This window comes from Anoplophora glabripennis, unplaced genomic scaffold (genome assembly GCF_000390285.2).
Source record: "Anoplophora glabripennis isolate ALB-LARVAE unplaced genomic scaffold, Agla_2.0 scaffold1305, whole genome shotgun sequence".
In the NCBI taxonomy this organism is placed as follows: domain Eukaryota; kingdom Metazoa; phylum Arthropoda; class Insecta; order Coleoptera; family Cerambycidae; genus Anoplophora; species Anoplophora glabripennis.
The window spans coordinates 6,651-23,094 of record NW_019426063.1 but is presented as its reverse complement, the minus strand read 5'-3'; the positions used below and the strand labels follow the sequence as shown (position 1 = coordinate 23,094).

At 42.8% G+C, this 16,444-nt stretch overlaps 1 protein-coding gene across 1 annotated transcript; it reads left to right on the top strand.

Annotated features, from left to right (window-relative positions):
- The first annotated feature begins 12,757 nt into the window (after window positions 1–12,757).
- On the top strand, window positions 12,758–13,681 carry LOC108914176 (uncharacterized protein K02A2.6-like). The gene has a single exon (XM_018719912.1). The coding sequence runs from the start codon at window positions 12,758–12,760 to the stop codon at window positions 13,679–13,681; it is 924 nt and encodes a 307-aa protein (XP_018575428.1).
- Window positions 13,682–16,444: the final 2,763 nt, after the last annotated feature.

Genomic DNA, 16,444 nt, shown 5'->3' with positions numbered 1-16,444 from the left:
CAGGTGCTGCCATCTGGTTGTCAGGGTAGAGACGCAGCGCGCTAATGCGAACCCCACCCAGTGTCACCGCTGCCTTGTAGTATTTATCAAAACGAAGATTTTCAGCTGAAAAAAATTTCGAAAAACATCAACTTGCGCCATGTAGGACCACATTTGCGCCGAAAATCAGTTTTTTTTTATAAAAATCTAATTTTGGAGTCAATTTTCAAAAAATGAAGACCGAAATCAAAAATCCCAAATGAGGGATCGATAGGGACATTCAAGACGAACATTTTGAAAAAAAATCACCCGAAACAGTTGAACTATGTGGGGTGTAGAGTAATTTGAATGCGACAGTGGCGTTTCGTCCCACTGTGCGACGGCAAGCCAGCAGCAGCACAAAATCGACCACGAAGCCTCAACACAACAGGCAAAGTTTGCGTACCCCCCGAAGGTGACTGCGGCGAAGAGCTTCGCCGACGCCGCCAGACCAAAGCAGTCCCCCGTCGCGGCACCCAAGGGGGACCCAAAACCGACAGGAGTGCGGAACCCGCAAATGTGGCCAGCATGCTGGCACAGATGCGGGAGATGTACTCCGCCATGTCGGCTTTTTTCAGTAAAATGCCATCTCTGTTACAGGCGTAAATGGACCCTCCGACTAGTGTGCAGTCCCTCAGAATTGCCTCCTGGAATGTCGACGGATTCCGGGGGCGAAAAATCGAACTCAAGGAGCTCTTGCCCCGTCTAGACGTGGACGTGATGGCGATACAAGAGACCAAAGTAGAGGACGCACACACTGTTAGGATTCCTGGCTACCTAGTGTATCGCAGGGACCGAAACCGACACGGAGGAGGCGTGGCCCTGCTCGTAAAAAGAGGTATAGATCACCATGTGTTGCAGGTTCCCCAGCTAGAAAACATGGAAGCCGCCGCCGTATCGATCCGTACTCGCAGGTACGGAGACATCGCCGTGGTGACCTGTTATCAGCCCCCTCAGCTCCCGCTCACCGATCATGATTTACGCGCGGTCCTGTCCTGGAGGCGTAGCCCCAAACCGTAGCCATCGGGGACTTTAACGCGAAATCTCCCGAATGGCATAGCACGACCACCACCACGCGTGGCAGGGTGCTTCTGCAATTCTTGCAGAACCACGAGGACGTTGCAGCGTATGGACCCGATGGACCGACGTACTACGGTGCAGTTGGAAAGCCAGACGTGTTGGATATCGCTTTGCTCAGAGCAATACCGATGGCCGCCGACCTAGCGACGTACTACGAGGGGGCGACGAACCATGCTCCTATTCTCCTAACTCTAGGAGACGAGCGTCGCAGCGAGGACACCGTTGCCAAACGGCGGACCGACTGGGGCTTATTCCGCGCAGAAATGCAACGAATATGCGCACTCATTCCGGTCGTCCCCGACGCGGCGGACCTCGAGGCTGCCCTCGCGAGACTTGAGACGGATATCCACACCGCCTTGGAAGCCAGCACCACGGAAACGACGGAGAGGAGGACAGCGAATTATGCAGGTGAGTTACCTATTACGTTGCAGGACCTAATCAGGGAAAGATGTGCGGCGAGAAGAAGAGCCACGGGGATAAGCAGACGTTAAACTATCTGAACCGGAGGGTAAAAGCGGCCCTAGAGGAGCACTACCAGGACTCGTGGCAACGACATCTGGAGTCACTGAACCCCGAAGACCGCAGCCTGTGGACGATGCAACGGGCGCTGAGGACCACCCGGAAGCCTATGCCTCCGATTCACGGAGAGAACGCGATCGTCTACACAAGGTATGAAAAGGTAGAGGCATTTGCTGACAGCCTTGAATTACAGTGTAGGGAAAACCTTCTCGACGACGAAGACGAGGACCACACCGACGAGGTGGAACGATGCGTACGGCGCTACAGACGCCAACCCGACAGGGACGACATCAGGCCGGCGACACCCGAGGAGGTGAGGGATATCCTGCGGCGCCTTAACCCCCGCAAGGCACCCGGATGTGACCAGGTCGGAAACCGAATACTCAGAAAGCTGCCCCACAAGGGAGTGATGGCGCTGCTCAACATCGTCAACGCCATCCTGAGACTGCGAAGATTCTCCGCCAGGTTGAAGAAAGCCGACGTCATCTTCTTCCCTAAACCACGTAAGAATCTAACCTTTTCTGCCAGTTACAGGCCCATCAGTTTCCTGCCGATGATGAGCAAGGTAGCGGAGAGGATCATCCCGACCAGACTACGTGAGAGCTCGGAAGAATTGCGAGTCATCCCCGACGAACAATTCGCCTACCGTAGCGGACACTCAACGGAGCAGCAGACACAGGTTAGTAGAACATCTGTCCGCAGGTTTCAACAACCGAGAATCCACCGTGGCAGTCTTCCTGGACGTTGCCAAGGCCTTCGACAGGGCCTGGCACGATGGGCTTCTGGCAACTTTGGCTACCTTATCGGATTGGTCAAACTGGTGGAGTCCTTCCTCAGAGGCAAAAACGCGGAAGGGACCCTATCCACCTATCGAGACGTCGCGGCAGGCGTCCCCCAAGGAGCCGTGCTATCACCGCACCTGTTCAACATCTACACATCCGACATGTCCAGGACAGAGCGCCTACCGTGTGCCTCTACGCCGATGACACCGCCATAACGGCCCGTTCTCTGAACCCCGATATGGCGAAGAGGTACCTCCAAAGAGCTGTAAGCCAACTAGAGGACTGGTGCAACAGGTGGAAGGTGGCGATCAACCCGGAGAAAAGCACAGGTATTATGTTTCCTCGTAGATACCGAACGAGCCCCCAGGGACACGTAAAGTTCAACGGAGAAGACATCCAGTGGGCGACCACCGTCAAGTACCTACGGGTAACCCTGGATCGCACGCTGACGTGGAAGCCGCACGTCAATGCTGTGACGCGCAATGCGGATGGTGAGGGCGAAGCTTTATCCGCTTCTGTGCAGGGACAGCCGCCTCTGCCTGCGGAATAAGCTAACCCTCATCAGAGCAGTACTGCAGCCGCAGCTGACGTACGCTGGAACCGCGTGGGGACACGCAGCGAAGACGCACCTAGCCCGGGTGCAAGCCGTCGAGAATATCGCCGTCCGTTGCGCGACGGGGGCTCCTTGGTTCATCCGCAACAGCGACATTCGCCGGGATCTGGGATTCAACTCAGCCCTGGAAGCGATCAAAGATCGCGCGAGAAAGCTTGTCGAGCGCGCCGAGATCCACAGCAACCCGCTTATTCGGAACGCGGTGGACTACCGACCCGAAGAGGCTGCCGGCAGACGCAGGCGGCCTAGACATCAACTCCCGGACGCAGGGTGAGTCGAAATTTTTCTGTCTGATTCAGAACCGCCAGGATGAAGAGACGAAAACGACGAGACACACACACACACGCACACGCACACTCACACACACACACACACACACACACACACACCAGGTCGTCGTTTGCGACCGATACACGACACCCCCGGGGGTTTACACAGACGAGCCGGCGAAGAAAGAAGAGCGCCAGAAGAAAGGGCCCTAGCCGATAGGGCCCAGCCAGGATAGGAGGAGGTCCCATGAACCGATTGAATCCGGCCGCGATGGCGGCCCGGAATGACGGGGAAAGGGCCTACCTCTACGAGGCATCCGGGCCTACAACGATGAAGTGGGTAAAGAGCCATAATCCCGCTCGACCCCGCTCCATTCTATCTGCCAAGGATATTGACGCGTCGGCTCGTTCATTCAGGACTCGGCCTTCAGAACTACAACAGCTCGACGAACGAAAAGCAGCAGACCTCGAGAATCGCAAAATACACGCTAGTCGTATTTTTGAGTTTTGTGTAAGTGTGGAAGCGTATAGAGTCATTGTATTTGGAATAGGATATCCTGGCCGGACCCCGTTAGAGTGTGAAGCACAGCTTGTACCACGAACAACTTGTAACCTTTGACAGGTCGTTCTACAGAGTGTGAGAAGTTTCCCGGCCAATCACTGAACAATTTGGTGTTAAAATTTGGTTCGCAAAAGAGCGATTTGATAAACAATAGACATTTAAATAGAAAATCTGTGTATAGACAATCGTTTTTGCCCAAGATTAGCGACGACAAGTGCGCGTAAAGATTAATTTTCGTCCGCGGGGCGCTATGGAACGCGATCGCGAAAATACTCACCCAGGGGTCATAATCAAACCTGTAAGAGAAAACTACTAATTAACTTATAACTTACCTGCAATATATGTTTCAATTAAACTCTGGTGTCTTTGTTGCATTCCTGGTGGTGTGGACGCCTTCAGCGTCGACTTTGAAGTAGTTTTTGGACCTGAAAAAGAACAATAAATATAAATAAATAATAGTTATAGTTATGTCTATTAGAGCTTAATAACCAGTGCCAAACCTAATCATAATTGATTGATTAATTGATTTTGCTATTAAAAAAAAGTGAGTGTTGCCGACAAGAACTATTCCCGAGCTATTCCGGAGCAGACTGTAGCATACTGGGTAAGTGCAGAGACTATTCTTGTTGGAACTGAACGTGCATATTAGAAAGACTAAGAGACTAGATATATTTTGTTGTAATCAGAACTTTATGAACAATAGTGTAGTGCCGCGATTCACCGGGTTGAACTATTCATAGATATTAATCGAGATTCCGCGTAAAGTCATCTTTTATCTGAACTGTAGTGACCGTTTTGTCACGATTGCGTGAAGTCAAGTAAAGTAAAGTAAATAGATCATTTATAAACTGAACCTAATCGTCTAGTTGACTCATTGTCTTTAAATAGGGGTTTGTGAATCCATACACATACATATATATTGTTATGGGTAGAATATTTATGTGTAAGCGCCAATATTGTTATGAGTAGTAATATATATGTGTATGTGATTTGTTTGGTAATTAATATAATAATGATCCTGTTGTGTATATGTTTATGCTGTAATTTAATTTGTCAATTATACCCTGGCTAGCTTTCGACCCTTCTCAGTAGTGAGTTCAAGTGAGGTTTAAACTCTGCAGAAAACCAAACAACACACCACACTAAACAAAAAATATTATTCAGAAATTAACTTATTTATTAGTTTATTATATATTTTTTTATATAACAATAAATTATGACTGTGAAATGTCAGGCACAATTTCAGGAATATGTGGAATTATCTTATAACACTTTTTCTCAATGTATTACTTTAATACTTAATACCTATTAAAATTTTTATAATTATTCCGTATAGTGAAGTTCAATTTATCTAATATTTATCAGGGATGAAGAATTTGTATTTATTTCAAATTTAATTTCAGGAAAGATTACTTTAAATTTTATTATTCTATAGATTTTCTATGACTTTTTAGATTGTATCTCTTTTGCTAGCTAGCTGTATCTTATAAGATTTTGTAATTCTTTGTGCACAAAGTTACCTTTACATGTCTTGTCAATTTTCATTGTCGAAATGCTTGTTCTCTAACTCGGCTGGATATTGTCCTGGAATCCTCGTCTTCCTGCAGTTAATGGATAGCTGGAACATGCTGCTTACTTTATTCGTCTGGAATCCTCGGTTTCTTGATATTGCTGGATAGCCGGAACCTGCTGCTTACTTTATTCGTCTGGAATCTTGTCCTGTAATCGTTGTTTTCTTGAGATTTATGGATATCCGGAATCTGCTGCTTACTTTATGCGACTGGAATCTCGTCTTTTATGCGTCTGGAATCTCGTCCTGGAATCTTATTGGATTCTTTTTTAAGAGACTAGACTTTTGAATCCTTTTTCGGCTCAACTTTAGATTTTCTTTATACTGGTTGACTAACTGTACTTATCTTACTATTTTCCACTATAATTATTTCTATTTATATGGGTTTTTCCCACTTTACTTCTTTTCAACACCTCTCTCTGACAAATTCTCCGTAACTAATCAATAATCTAAATTTTTATTTTTCCTACTCTCTTTTTTATCCCTTGTTAGGGCCTGTTCTTTTAAATTCCGTTTTTTTTTCACTTCACTTCACTTCACATTTACAATTTTACAATCACATTCCAGTTTATTTACAAAAATTTTAACTTATATTTCAAAATATTCATTACTTCTATATTTGTATTTGAATTTCATATGTAATGACTTATGAATCCAACTTTATTTTTGACATTTCACTGACATTATCATCCTATTTTTACTTGATATGATATTTTAGCTTTCGTTTGCTATATATAACTAATTAATTTTGCTTATATTTTTTCCAATAATATCTTGGCATGTACGCTATTTAACCAAAATGATAATGTTTTTTTATACTTAAATCTTTGAAATTTATTCTGCTCTAGTAATACGACTCTCCGATAATAATTCACAATAACCTATTTAATACTAAATATTTTTTTTACACAAATATTTTTTTTAAGTTTTACAACAATTATTTCAACCTTCTCTTCACCGTGTCTTATTCAAGTAAAATTTTAATTTAACTTATAAATTGCTATCAATAATTTTATTTCATCTCAATATACAGGGTGATTCAGAACTTATCAAAAAAAAAAAATTCTGGATATACAGGGGACTCTTACAAATACAATTTTGTAAAGAAAAAATCAAAAAGTGCAGTTCGAAAATGATTAAAAATACACTTCTGCACGGCACTGGAAACTGGTCCACTGTAAAACCTGACCTGGCACAATGCGACCGTCAAGGCGGCAGTGATAAAAACGGGCAAAAACTTGAAAGAATTTCGCAAGGAAAAGAATAAATAGAATTTTATAGCACCTACTTTATATCAGCAAATTCAACTGATTTTGCCGCCATTGTTATTATTAATTAATAAAATTCATTTGTGGTTTTAAATAATAAAATAATTTGACATACCTGATGTTACAATAACTGTTCAAAATTTTGTCCATCGACGTGTAAACACATTTGGGTCCGTCTTACTCAGTTTCTACGAACTAACACAAATTCTGTATTGTTTCACCATAACACAAATACTTCACCATAATACAAATGTTTTCTTGCTTCACCATAAACTAAAACAATATCCATCAACTCCGAGTTGCACGCAAGCCATTTTTGACACAAACTACTAAAAAACTATTATAACTGATTTTCCAGGCGTATTACGAATGACACTAGAGTACAGTTGTACAGCTAAAACAATTTTTTTACAATATTGACTTCATTTCTCATGCCGCATCTATTCCCAAATTTTTTTGGATAAGTTGTGAATCACCATGCATATATATATTGTTATATTCTTTTGAATGTTTGAATGAATTATTTGTTGTGTGATTTGATTTTGAGTTAATTTAAATTTTAATTTTGAATTTGAATTTTTGTTCTGCCCAGGCGCCAATTAAGATCTAGTCTTAATAATATAAATATCTAGCTCACTTTCTTACTCACGGTGTGTTTCACTTTGTTACTTATTTTGATATTACTATGAAATGAAAAATATAGGTTTTAATACGAATTTACAAATATATTACACATATAAAACTTTTTTTACAATTGACAAATTTTAATTCCTTATATCTAATTTAATTTAGAGGTGAAATTTATAGTCGACTTTTATTTTGATTAGGGTTACGAATTCGTACGATTATTGATTGGTATTGTTAAACATTTTAAATTATGAAATTGTTAAATGGAATTTTTAAATTGGCCAATATTTGTGTAGCTACAATCAACTCACTTTGACACGATGATGCAAAGTTGGTCCTATATCCGTCTTCTAGTTGGGGTTCTGGACCGTCGTGGACTCTGCTCGGCTTATATACACCTAGTTTCTTACGATGTGTTGGTTTTTCCACTGGTAGGTTATCGGAGCACTTTTTCGTAGCACTTCACAAACGCCTTGTTGAAAATTTATTTCTTACACTTTTTGTAACAATGATATCTAATTCTCATCACATAAACTTAAGTGAATATTTGTACAATTGAGAATTTTGAACTGGTGGAAATTTTCTTAACCTCTGACGGTTGTCAAACTTCTGTAACCTCACTTATGCCAGGTAACAACTTATTTAATTATTTACTTTTTGAACTTTCTTTTGTTTTTTCAGGAGAATGAATGACGTGAACTGTTCGATGAATTATGGAAGACTGGCTACCTAGAAGCCGTACACTAGTTTTTATAAATGAAAAACAAAACACTAGGTTGTCATGGAGATATAAATTTGGAATTTCATGAAATTTTTACTTCAAAATAGTGCCTTTATGCGTGTACTATACAACATGACACTGATGTATTTGACTTCTACACATTTTTCTGAAAATTTTGATATCTAATTCTTTATATTACGATGACATTTGAGGTTATTACAGATTTTAGCTATTTTATCAAAATTTATGCAAAATATGTTATTCAACTTAATTACATGCCACTAGTCTTGTTTCTTAACACTTCTTTAACATTACTTTCACTATTTTATACAGTTTTATATTATACAAATCGTCTAATAATGAAATTATTTTAGGTACACCGTTCTTTGACATTCCGTACTGTTTTCTACACTATGTGAAATGAATATCAGTATGCAAATACAGTCTTGGATGCACAGAAAGTCTCATGAACACAATACAAGTCATTTTACATATGAAAAATATCATCTACACAATAAATTTTTACATACTACTACATCAAGGTTTGACATTTCGAAAATCGCTATCAGAATCATATATAGAACTTTAATTTTGATTCCACTCATAAATATCAATGAAAGGTATGCTAAACTTTACTTATAGTCTTATTTAAATACAATGTTTCTATTTATAAGTGTAATGTTAATTTGTTCTCCGAGAAGTCCAGCTGTCAAAATATTGTTTATTTAAATTTCCCTAAACCGGTGCTTCTATCTGGTTAAAATCTTTATAGAATTGTATTGGGTGCTACATTTTAATTTTCTAGTATATATTCTTGCATTTGTTAAGTATTTTTAATCGAAAATTTTCTATCGTAACTTTATTTTGACATATAGATTTTCTCAGGTAGCGATCTTTGCATTTTTGTGTATAAAACTCATACTATGTACTAAATAATATTTCTCCTTTCAAAATTATCTCGTGTGACACATCCCTGTTGATAGAGTTTTACCTCTCAACATTTTGATTTTGTAATTTTCATGTACTTGAGTACTTGGTTCTCGTTATATCATAACAATATATATATATATATATATATATGCGCGTATATATGGGCGCATGCGCGCTATATCACTCTCGCGACATCGAAGAAGATCGCCTGCAGGAATCTCTAACGACAACAGAATCTCTCGAAGGGCGTCGGGGAGGATACCACCGTAGAATTGAACGTTGACCAAAATCCCGGCGGGGTTCGATCTACTATCATCCCTAGAGCTAGTATTACATATTCAATTCACGAATTAGACCCGGAAGAACGCACCGGACGGGCCGGCGGTGCAAATGACGCATGCGCGCGGTTACATGGCGCCCAACTAGAGTGGCTCGACCACGGACCAGAGATACAGAGCTCTCATGCTCCCGTGACTTAACAAGAAGGCGAAAAAATTCTGAAAAATAAAGAACCTATTCTAGATCGACTAATAGAGGTCGATGATAGAACACCTGTTGTGGGGTGTAGGTACCCATCCCAGTGGTGCCCAACGAATATAGAAAAAACAACCGAACAAAAAATGATTGAGATGTTTAGTATAGTTATGGATAAATTAGCAGCAACCTTGAGTGGTCAAAATAAACAAGAAACGAACCGAGGAGAATGGCGGGAGTTTGTACCAACATACGAAGGAACGGATTATGAAAATCCCCGGGAGTTTGTACAACAGATCCGGGAAAGTTGCGAACGAAACCGAATCCCGACTCAACATTGGACGAAATATGCAGCTGCGAAGTTAAGAGGCGAGGCTAGTAAATGGTATGTAGCCTACCGAATGTATGACTGGTCGTTCTCCGAATTTGTGGGAATCTTATTAGACCGATTCGATAATCTACAATACAGAATGAAGTTGCAGAGAGAAGCATTTTGCAAGACGCAGGGCCGAGAGGAGGCGAGATTATTTATCGCTCAAAAAAGAGCTATATTTAGAAGATAGGAAATGGGAAGTGAGATGGTACTCCAAATAAAAGCACTACTACGACCAGAAATACAAATACAATTGGTAGGAATCAAGATGGCTACCGTTGAAGAGTTGATGAGATTTGCTACAGATGTGGAGACCCAGCTGAGATTAATTACTGGTGGGCCCAGTGGTTCGCAAGGGAATTCGAGCCAGGAATTAGTACCAATGGGAGCAAGACCAATGCAACCGTCTTATAATTGCAGATTTTGTGGTGGAGGCCACTACAACCGGGAATGTCCCAGAAGGGCAATAGAAGGAAGTAGCCCACCGGAAGGTGAACGAAGTCAAGGTGGAGAAGGAGAAATTAGACGAAATACGGGGGTCGTCAGAATCCAAGGACGTCTAACCCGAATCAACCGCCGAGGGCAGAAAACTAGAGATGAGTCACTATGTCGGAGCCAATAGTTGCTCACTGACCATTGGCTCCATGCAAGGCAACCAAAATGTAGCGAACTATTGAAATTACAAGTAAAAGTTGAAGAAAGAGAATTGATGGCCCTCGTCGATACGAGAGCTACGCACCCCTTCTTACGTACTGAATATTATGCAAATGAGTTACCGAACATGGGAGGACAGGTGTGTTTAGCGAATGGGCAGCAAGTCTGGGCCAGGGGCCCGGTTACGATGAAGATGAAGATAGGAAAGGATGAGACGAAGATAAAGGTTTACCTGATAGAGATGTTGAAAGAGGCCCTCATTCTCGGAACGGAATGGATGCGATCTGAGGAAGTCGTGATTGACTACAGACAAGATACCTGTACTTTAAGAGACCGCAGAGATATATGGGTGTCTAGAACGAAATGTACCAGAAATGTATCCGCCTCCCTAATTGGAAGAAGCAAACTGCGCAGAAGAATGGATTCCTCATTACCAAGAAATTATTGATAATTTTCCCGACGTCTTTACGGAGGGAACAATCCAACCTTGTATCAACCTTGTCTCTCACGAAATAAAGTTATCCATTTCGCATGAGGCGAAAACTTGTTTTCGGTAGAGAAGAAGAAAACTATACATGACGAAGTTTCAAAGATGTTACAAGCGGGAGTTATACGAAGAAGCTGTTCCCAGTACAGCTCGCCAATAATACTTAAGGACATACCGGATGGTACCACCAGATTCTGCATAGACTACCGCCAACTAAACAGTATGACGAAAGATGAGGTTTCGATACTGCCACCAATTACAGACATTTTACGAGATATTGGGAATGCGACGATCTTCACCTCACTGGACCTCAAGAGCGGGTACTGGCAGGTACCGATGACGCCTGCCAGTGTCCCCCTCACCGCTTTCCACACACCGGAGGGGGCGGCTTATGAATTCCTCGTAATGCCGTTCGGGCTGAAGAACGCACCCTCCACATTTCAAAAATTGATGGTGGAGGTCCTGGCGGGGTACGTGGACGATCTTGTCCAAGTATATTTAGACGACATCATCGTATACTCTAGTACCCGCCAGGAACATGTTCGTCACCTGCGACTAGTTTTGGAACGATTACGCTGTCGTAATCTACACTGTTCGATCAAGAAATGCATATTTGGAACCACGGAACTGGATTATCTGGGACACCGCATCACTGCGACGCGTAACGAAGCTCAAGACAAACATATTCAGAAGATACATCAGTTTCCGACACCACGAACCAAGAAAGACTTACAGAAGTTTCTAGGGGTAGCCAATTGGCTAAGGGAGTATGTGAAAGACTTCTCGACCATTGCCGCCCCCATGGCCAAATTGCTAGGAAAGCAGAAGTTCAGATGGGATGAGAAGGTGGAGAAGGCATTTCAGGAGTTGAAGCTGGTTTTATCCCGCCCTTTATTATATTTATATTTACATCGTCCTGACGCGGAAAAGAAATTCGTTTTACAGACAGATGCCAGCGCAGTGGGTATGGGGGCCGTCCTCTACCAGGAGGGGCCCGGAGGAGAGAAATTAGTTATCTCCTGTGCAAGTGCCAAATTCACTAGGACTGAAGCCAAGTATCACTGCAAGGAGCAGGAAGTCCTGGCTGTAGTTTGGGCTTGCCGAAGATATCGGTCCCTCTTGGAGGGGCGAGAATTCCTGCTGAGTACGGACAGCCGAGCCCTTTTGTGGCTCCATCGATATAGAGAGAAAAGAGCCAAATTGACACGTTTTGTTTTATACTTGCAAGAATTCAAGTCGAGCATTGTCCGGGCAGGGCCAATGAACTACCAGACTTCCTCAGCCGGAATCCGGAAGAATTAGAAGTCTCCCCAGTCAATGAAGAACGGATGAGTCCACCCTTATCAAATCTACCACCAACTATGAACTCCCCGACCTAACCAATGATAAACCTGACCGAAGCTGAGGTGATTACGTACTGACTACCAACTATGCTATTTCAATCCATGCAATTGTCCCAAATAGACGACGTTGACTTACCTTTATATGACCAGATCGTTCGGGAACAGCAAGAAAGTGTCGAATACCAAGCCACCCGAATCCGGATCCCAAGACAGTAGATATGCCCTGGAAGCAGACGCTCAGGGACCAGTATATTGTTGAGGATGGACTAGTCTGGTATAACGTTGGAGACCAGAGACGACTTGTTGTCCCCTTAGATTTTTAGCAAAGGGTTATACAAAATTTTCACGATAGCCCGGAGGCGGGCCATCCCGGACGGACGGGAAGAAACCCTTAGACTTATCGCGACAAAATATTACTGGCCGTCCATGAGGATGCAAATGCGGACGCATGTGCGTCATTGCTTAATATGTGCGGCTACAAAAAGAGGAGGTCCATGTCAGCCCAAGCCCCGTTAAAACCAAGGCCACCGAGTCGTCCTTGGCAAACAGTGAGCGTGGATGTTATGGGGCCATATCGGAAAACAAGAAAAGGGAATAGATTCCTTATTGTATTAATGGATGTATGCTCAAAATGGGTAGAGGCCATACCGATCCCTTTAGTTCGACCGAGGATAATGATAGATTTCCTTAAGCAAATATTCCAGAGATGGGGATATCCTGAGACGTTCATATCTGATAATGGACCCACGTTTAGAAGTCATCAATTTATATGTTTCCTGCAACAACAGCATATTGCCCATTATTTGACACCTATTTACCACCCGCGATCCAACCCCGTTGAGCGGCGTAACCAAGAACTAAATAAGCTCATGAGAGTCCATAGCCGCCAACGTGGTCGTGGGGAGGATCGCTGGGATGAAAACATCGACCAAGCCTTGTTCACTTTGCGGAACCGTCAAAACCAAGCAACTTGGATGAGTCCAAGTGTAGTATTGCTAGGGGCCCCGTTGACGGAACCGGGTGAGTGGAATCACCCGGAAGTGCGGAGAGCGATACAGAATGCTTCCCGAAACCGAGACGAACGGCTTCAGAGAGTAAAGCGACGCCAAATTGTATTCAATCGCAATTTATTTCCTGATAGAAGACCACCGAAGATAGTACTGAATGTAGACGACCGTGTACTAGCCCGCAACCCTCCTGGTATGAAAACCCCATTAGGTCCGCCATGGATAGGACCATATCGAGTACTCCGGGTTTGTGGGTTGAATGTGTACGAAATAGACTGGAATGATGTCCCTGTATTAGTACATATCGATGACTTACGCCCCTGGGAGGATCGAGAACAATGGCAAGAGCCTGGACCAGATCCAATGCATCTTCCGCCGGAGTAGGAACCTCCACGGGCAGAAGATGATCAAGGTATTAGACCAGTAAATGTAGAACCAGTCCTCGAAGAAGAAGAGATAGCGTCGGTGTCTGGACATGATTCGACTGCTTCTGATTCGGAGGAGGAATTGGATTCGTTACCCTATCCCGTCGCAAATGCTGAGGAACCACAACGAATAAGACCAGAGAGAACGTCAAACCTATATATACCACCCTATCGTCGAATCTCGAGCCAGAGGGGGAGGGGGGAGGGGGGATGTCACGGCCGCGGCCGCCGTGTTCCGCAAAAGAAAAATTTAAATTAATAAATTACCGCTAGCGCGACGACGCGTTACGCGAAGGTTATGCGCGAAAAATAAATTTCGTGTTGAAAAAAAAATTATTTTAAAAATTACCCAAAAATACCTATTTTTTCGAAAAATTACTTTTGACTTAAAAAAAAATTATTAAAAAAAGACTTGTGAAGGTTTTCTTCAGAAAAAACAAGTTTATCAAAAATATGTAAAATATATTAATAAACACGGTACAACTAATATTTTTCTATATCAGAAAAATGACAATGAGATTAACAATGTTAATAGTTAAAAACTTATTAACCTAACAAATATAAAGTAATAGTAATCATTGGAATAATCTCTGCAAAGAAAATCCAGGAAGTAACAAAATTCAAACTACCAGACCGTAGAAAAAGGAGTACTAGGTATATGAAAATGAACTTACTAAAACTGATTCAATTAATTACAAAAAAATCGCGGAGCTTTACTAACCACTTTTTATGTAATCCTCTGTATGTAACTAAACTTTTTTCGGCTTTTTCCGAAACTGTAAAAACTAACTTCGTCGGTTGAAATCCGAACTAACTTTTTTAATTACTGAAGGTAATTAACTATGGCGAGTAATCACCAACTGAGCAAAGAAACATCACGGTTTTGACACATTTATGCTATTTTGTTACAATGTGATGTTATCATTTATGGACCAATAACATTATTGTTATGCAACAACCTCGTTATATGCCTTTAAACATAAAAAAATCCCAGCGATGTCAATTTGAGGATGTAATGCGATATTACTAGATTTGAACTATCTTGCGATGTTACAAAATCAAAAGTAAAACTGTTGTATAAATGTATAAGTTTAGTTTTTTAAATATTACTAAAGATATTAATAAATCATCAGTAAAATGGCTTTTTGATGCTTTACGACTACTTTTAACCACAAAAAAATATAATTATAACATACTTATAATCAACACTGATATGTCGAGTTGTGTAGTGTTTGATCGACATGGGTACTCGGTGGAGACATCGGGAGTTCTAATCAAGCCCCACGTTGGGCGCCATGTCGTATCCTTTGATCTTTGTGTAGTGTTTAATCGACATGGGTCCTCGGTAGAGACACCGAGAGTTCTAATCGAGCCCCACGTTGGGCGCCATGTCGAGTTCTTTGATCTTTTGTGCCTAATTTTTGAGAATTTTGGGGTGATTCAGCAACATGAGCTCGCCGCGAAGATGACGAAGCAGAGCTTCGAGCCCCATGTCGAGCGCCATGTCGTAAATTATAATCTGAATTATTGGTTTCCCTGACCTGGGTCCGCAATAGAGACGCACGAAGTTCTAATGGATTTTCACTTGGGACGCCAGGTCGCATTAGATTTTCAAGTGACTGTGGTCTGTGGTGGATATGGCCTACAGACGTGGTGTCTAGGACATGAGCTCGTAGGGGAGATTTCGACGACGATGGTCGAGCCCCACGTCGAGCGCCGTGTCAGGTTAGACTTTCTAAATAGGGACCATTTATAGACCAGGCAATAAAGAACGATTTGCCCCAAAATATCTAGATTTTCGCGGCCCGGTCCGATTTTAATGCGGTTTTTTGCATTTTGTTCAGAAAGACCGTCGGAAAAAAGTCCCGCCTTTTTTATTATCCGGAAGTGGCGGAAATGCATCGCGGGTGCATAAAGTGCATCTAGAAGTGCATCGCATCCGAGAAACTTGCCAAAGTGCACGAAATACCGCAAAAATTGGTACTCGGGGGTTTTGGGGGGCGCAGAATTCGAATATGCATATATCTAGTCCACCCGCGCCCCCGGGGGGCGCGGGGGCACGTGGATTGCAAGGTTCTTCGAATGACCGGAAAAATGGATCTCGGGGGGGTTTCGCGGGTTCTGATTCCGAATTCGAGGGTGAAAAATATCCCCTGTGCTCGTGGAGGGGGGGGAGGGGGGGTTGAAATCTAAAGTTCTCGAAATGACTGGGAAAATGTATCTCGGTGGTTTTCGCGGGTGCTGATTCCGAATCTGAGGGTGAAAAATATCCCCTGTGCTCGTGGAAGAGGCGGTGGGGGGAGGGGGGTTATAATATTCATGAACTGATAACATGGAATAATGAGTATTTTGGTGATAGAAAATTATAATGAGTCATTTCGGGAATATTAGATTTCATACTCCCCCCTCCCCCCTCCACGAGCACAGGGGATATTATATAGGATATAAAGATATAGGATATAAAACCCCCGAGATACATTTACCCAGTCATTTCGAGACCTTTAGATTTCATACCACTTGCTACCGCTGGGTAGCATTTCGTGGAAATGCTGTGTGTACTGTATCGCCGGCGCCAACGGCTCCATGTTCCGATATCGGAGGTAGGGCGCTATCGGGGTCGGACGGCGAACCTTGGTTGGGCTCATGGGATTCCCCGGACCCTACCAGTTGATACATAGGTATAACCTCGTACCGAGTATTAGTGGGTGACCCACTTCGTGGT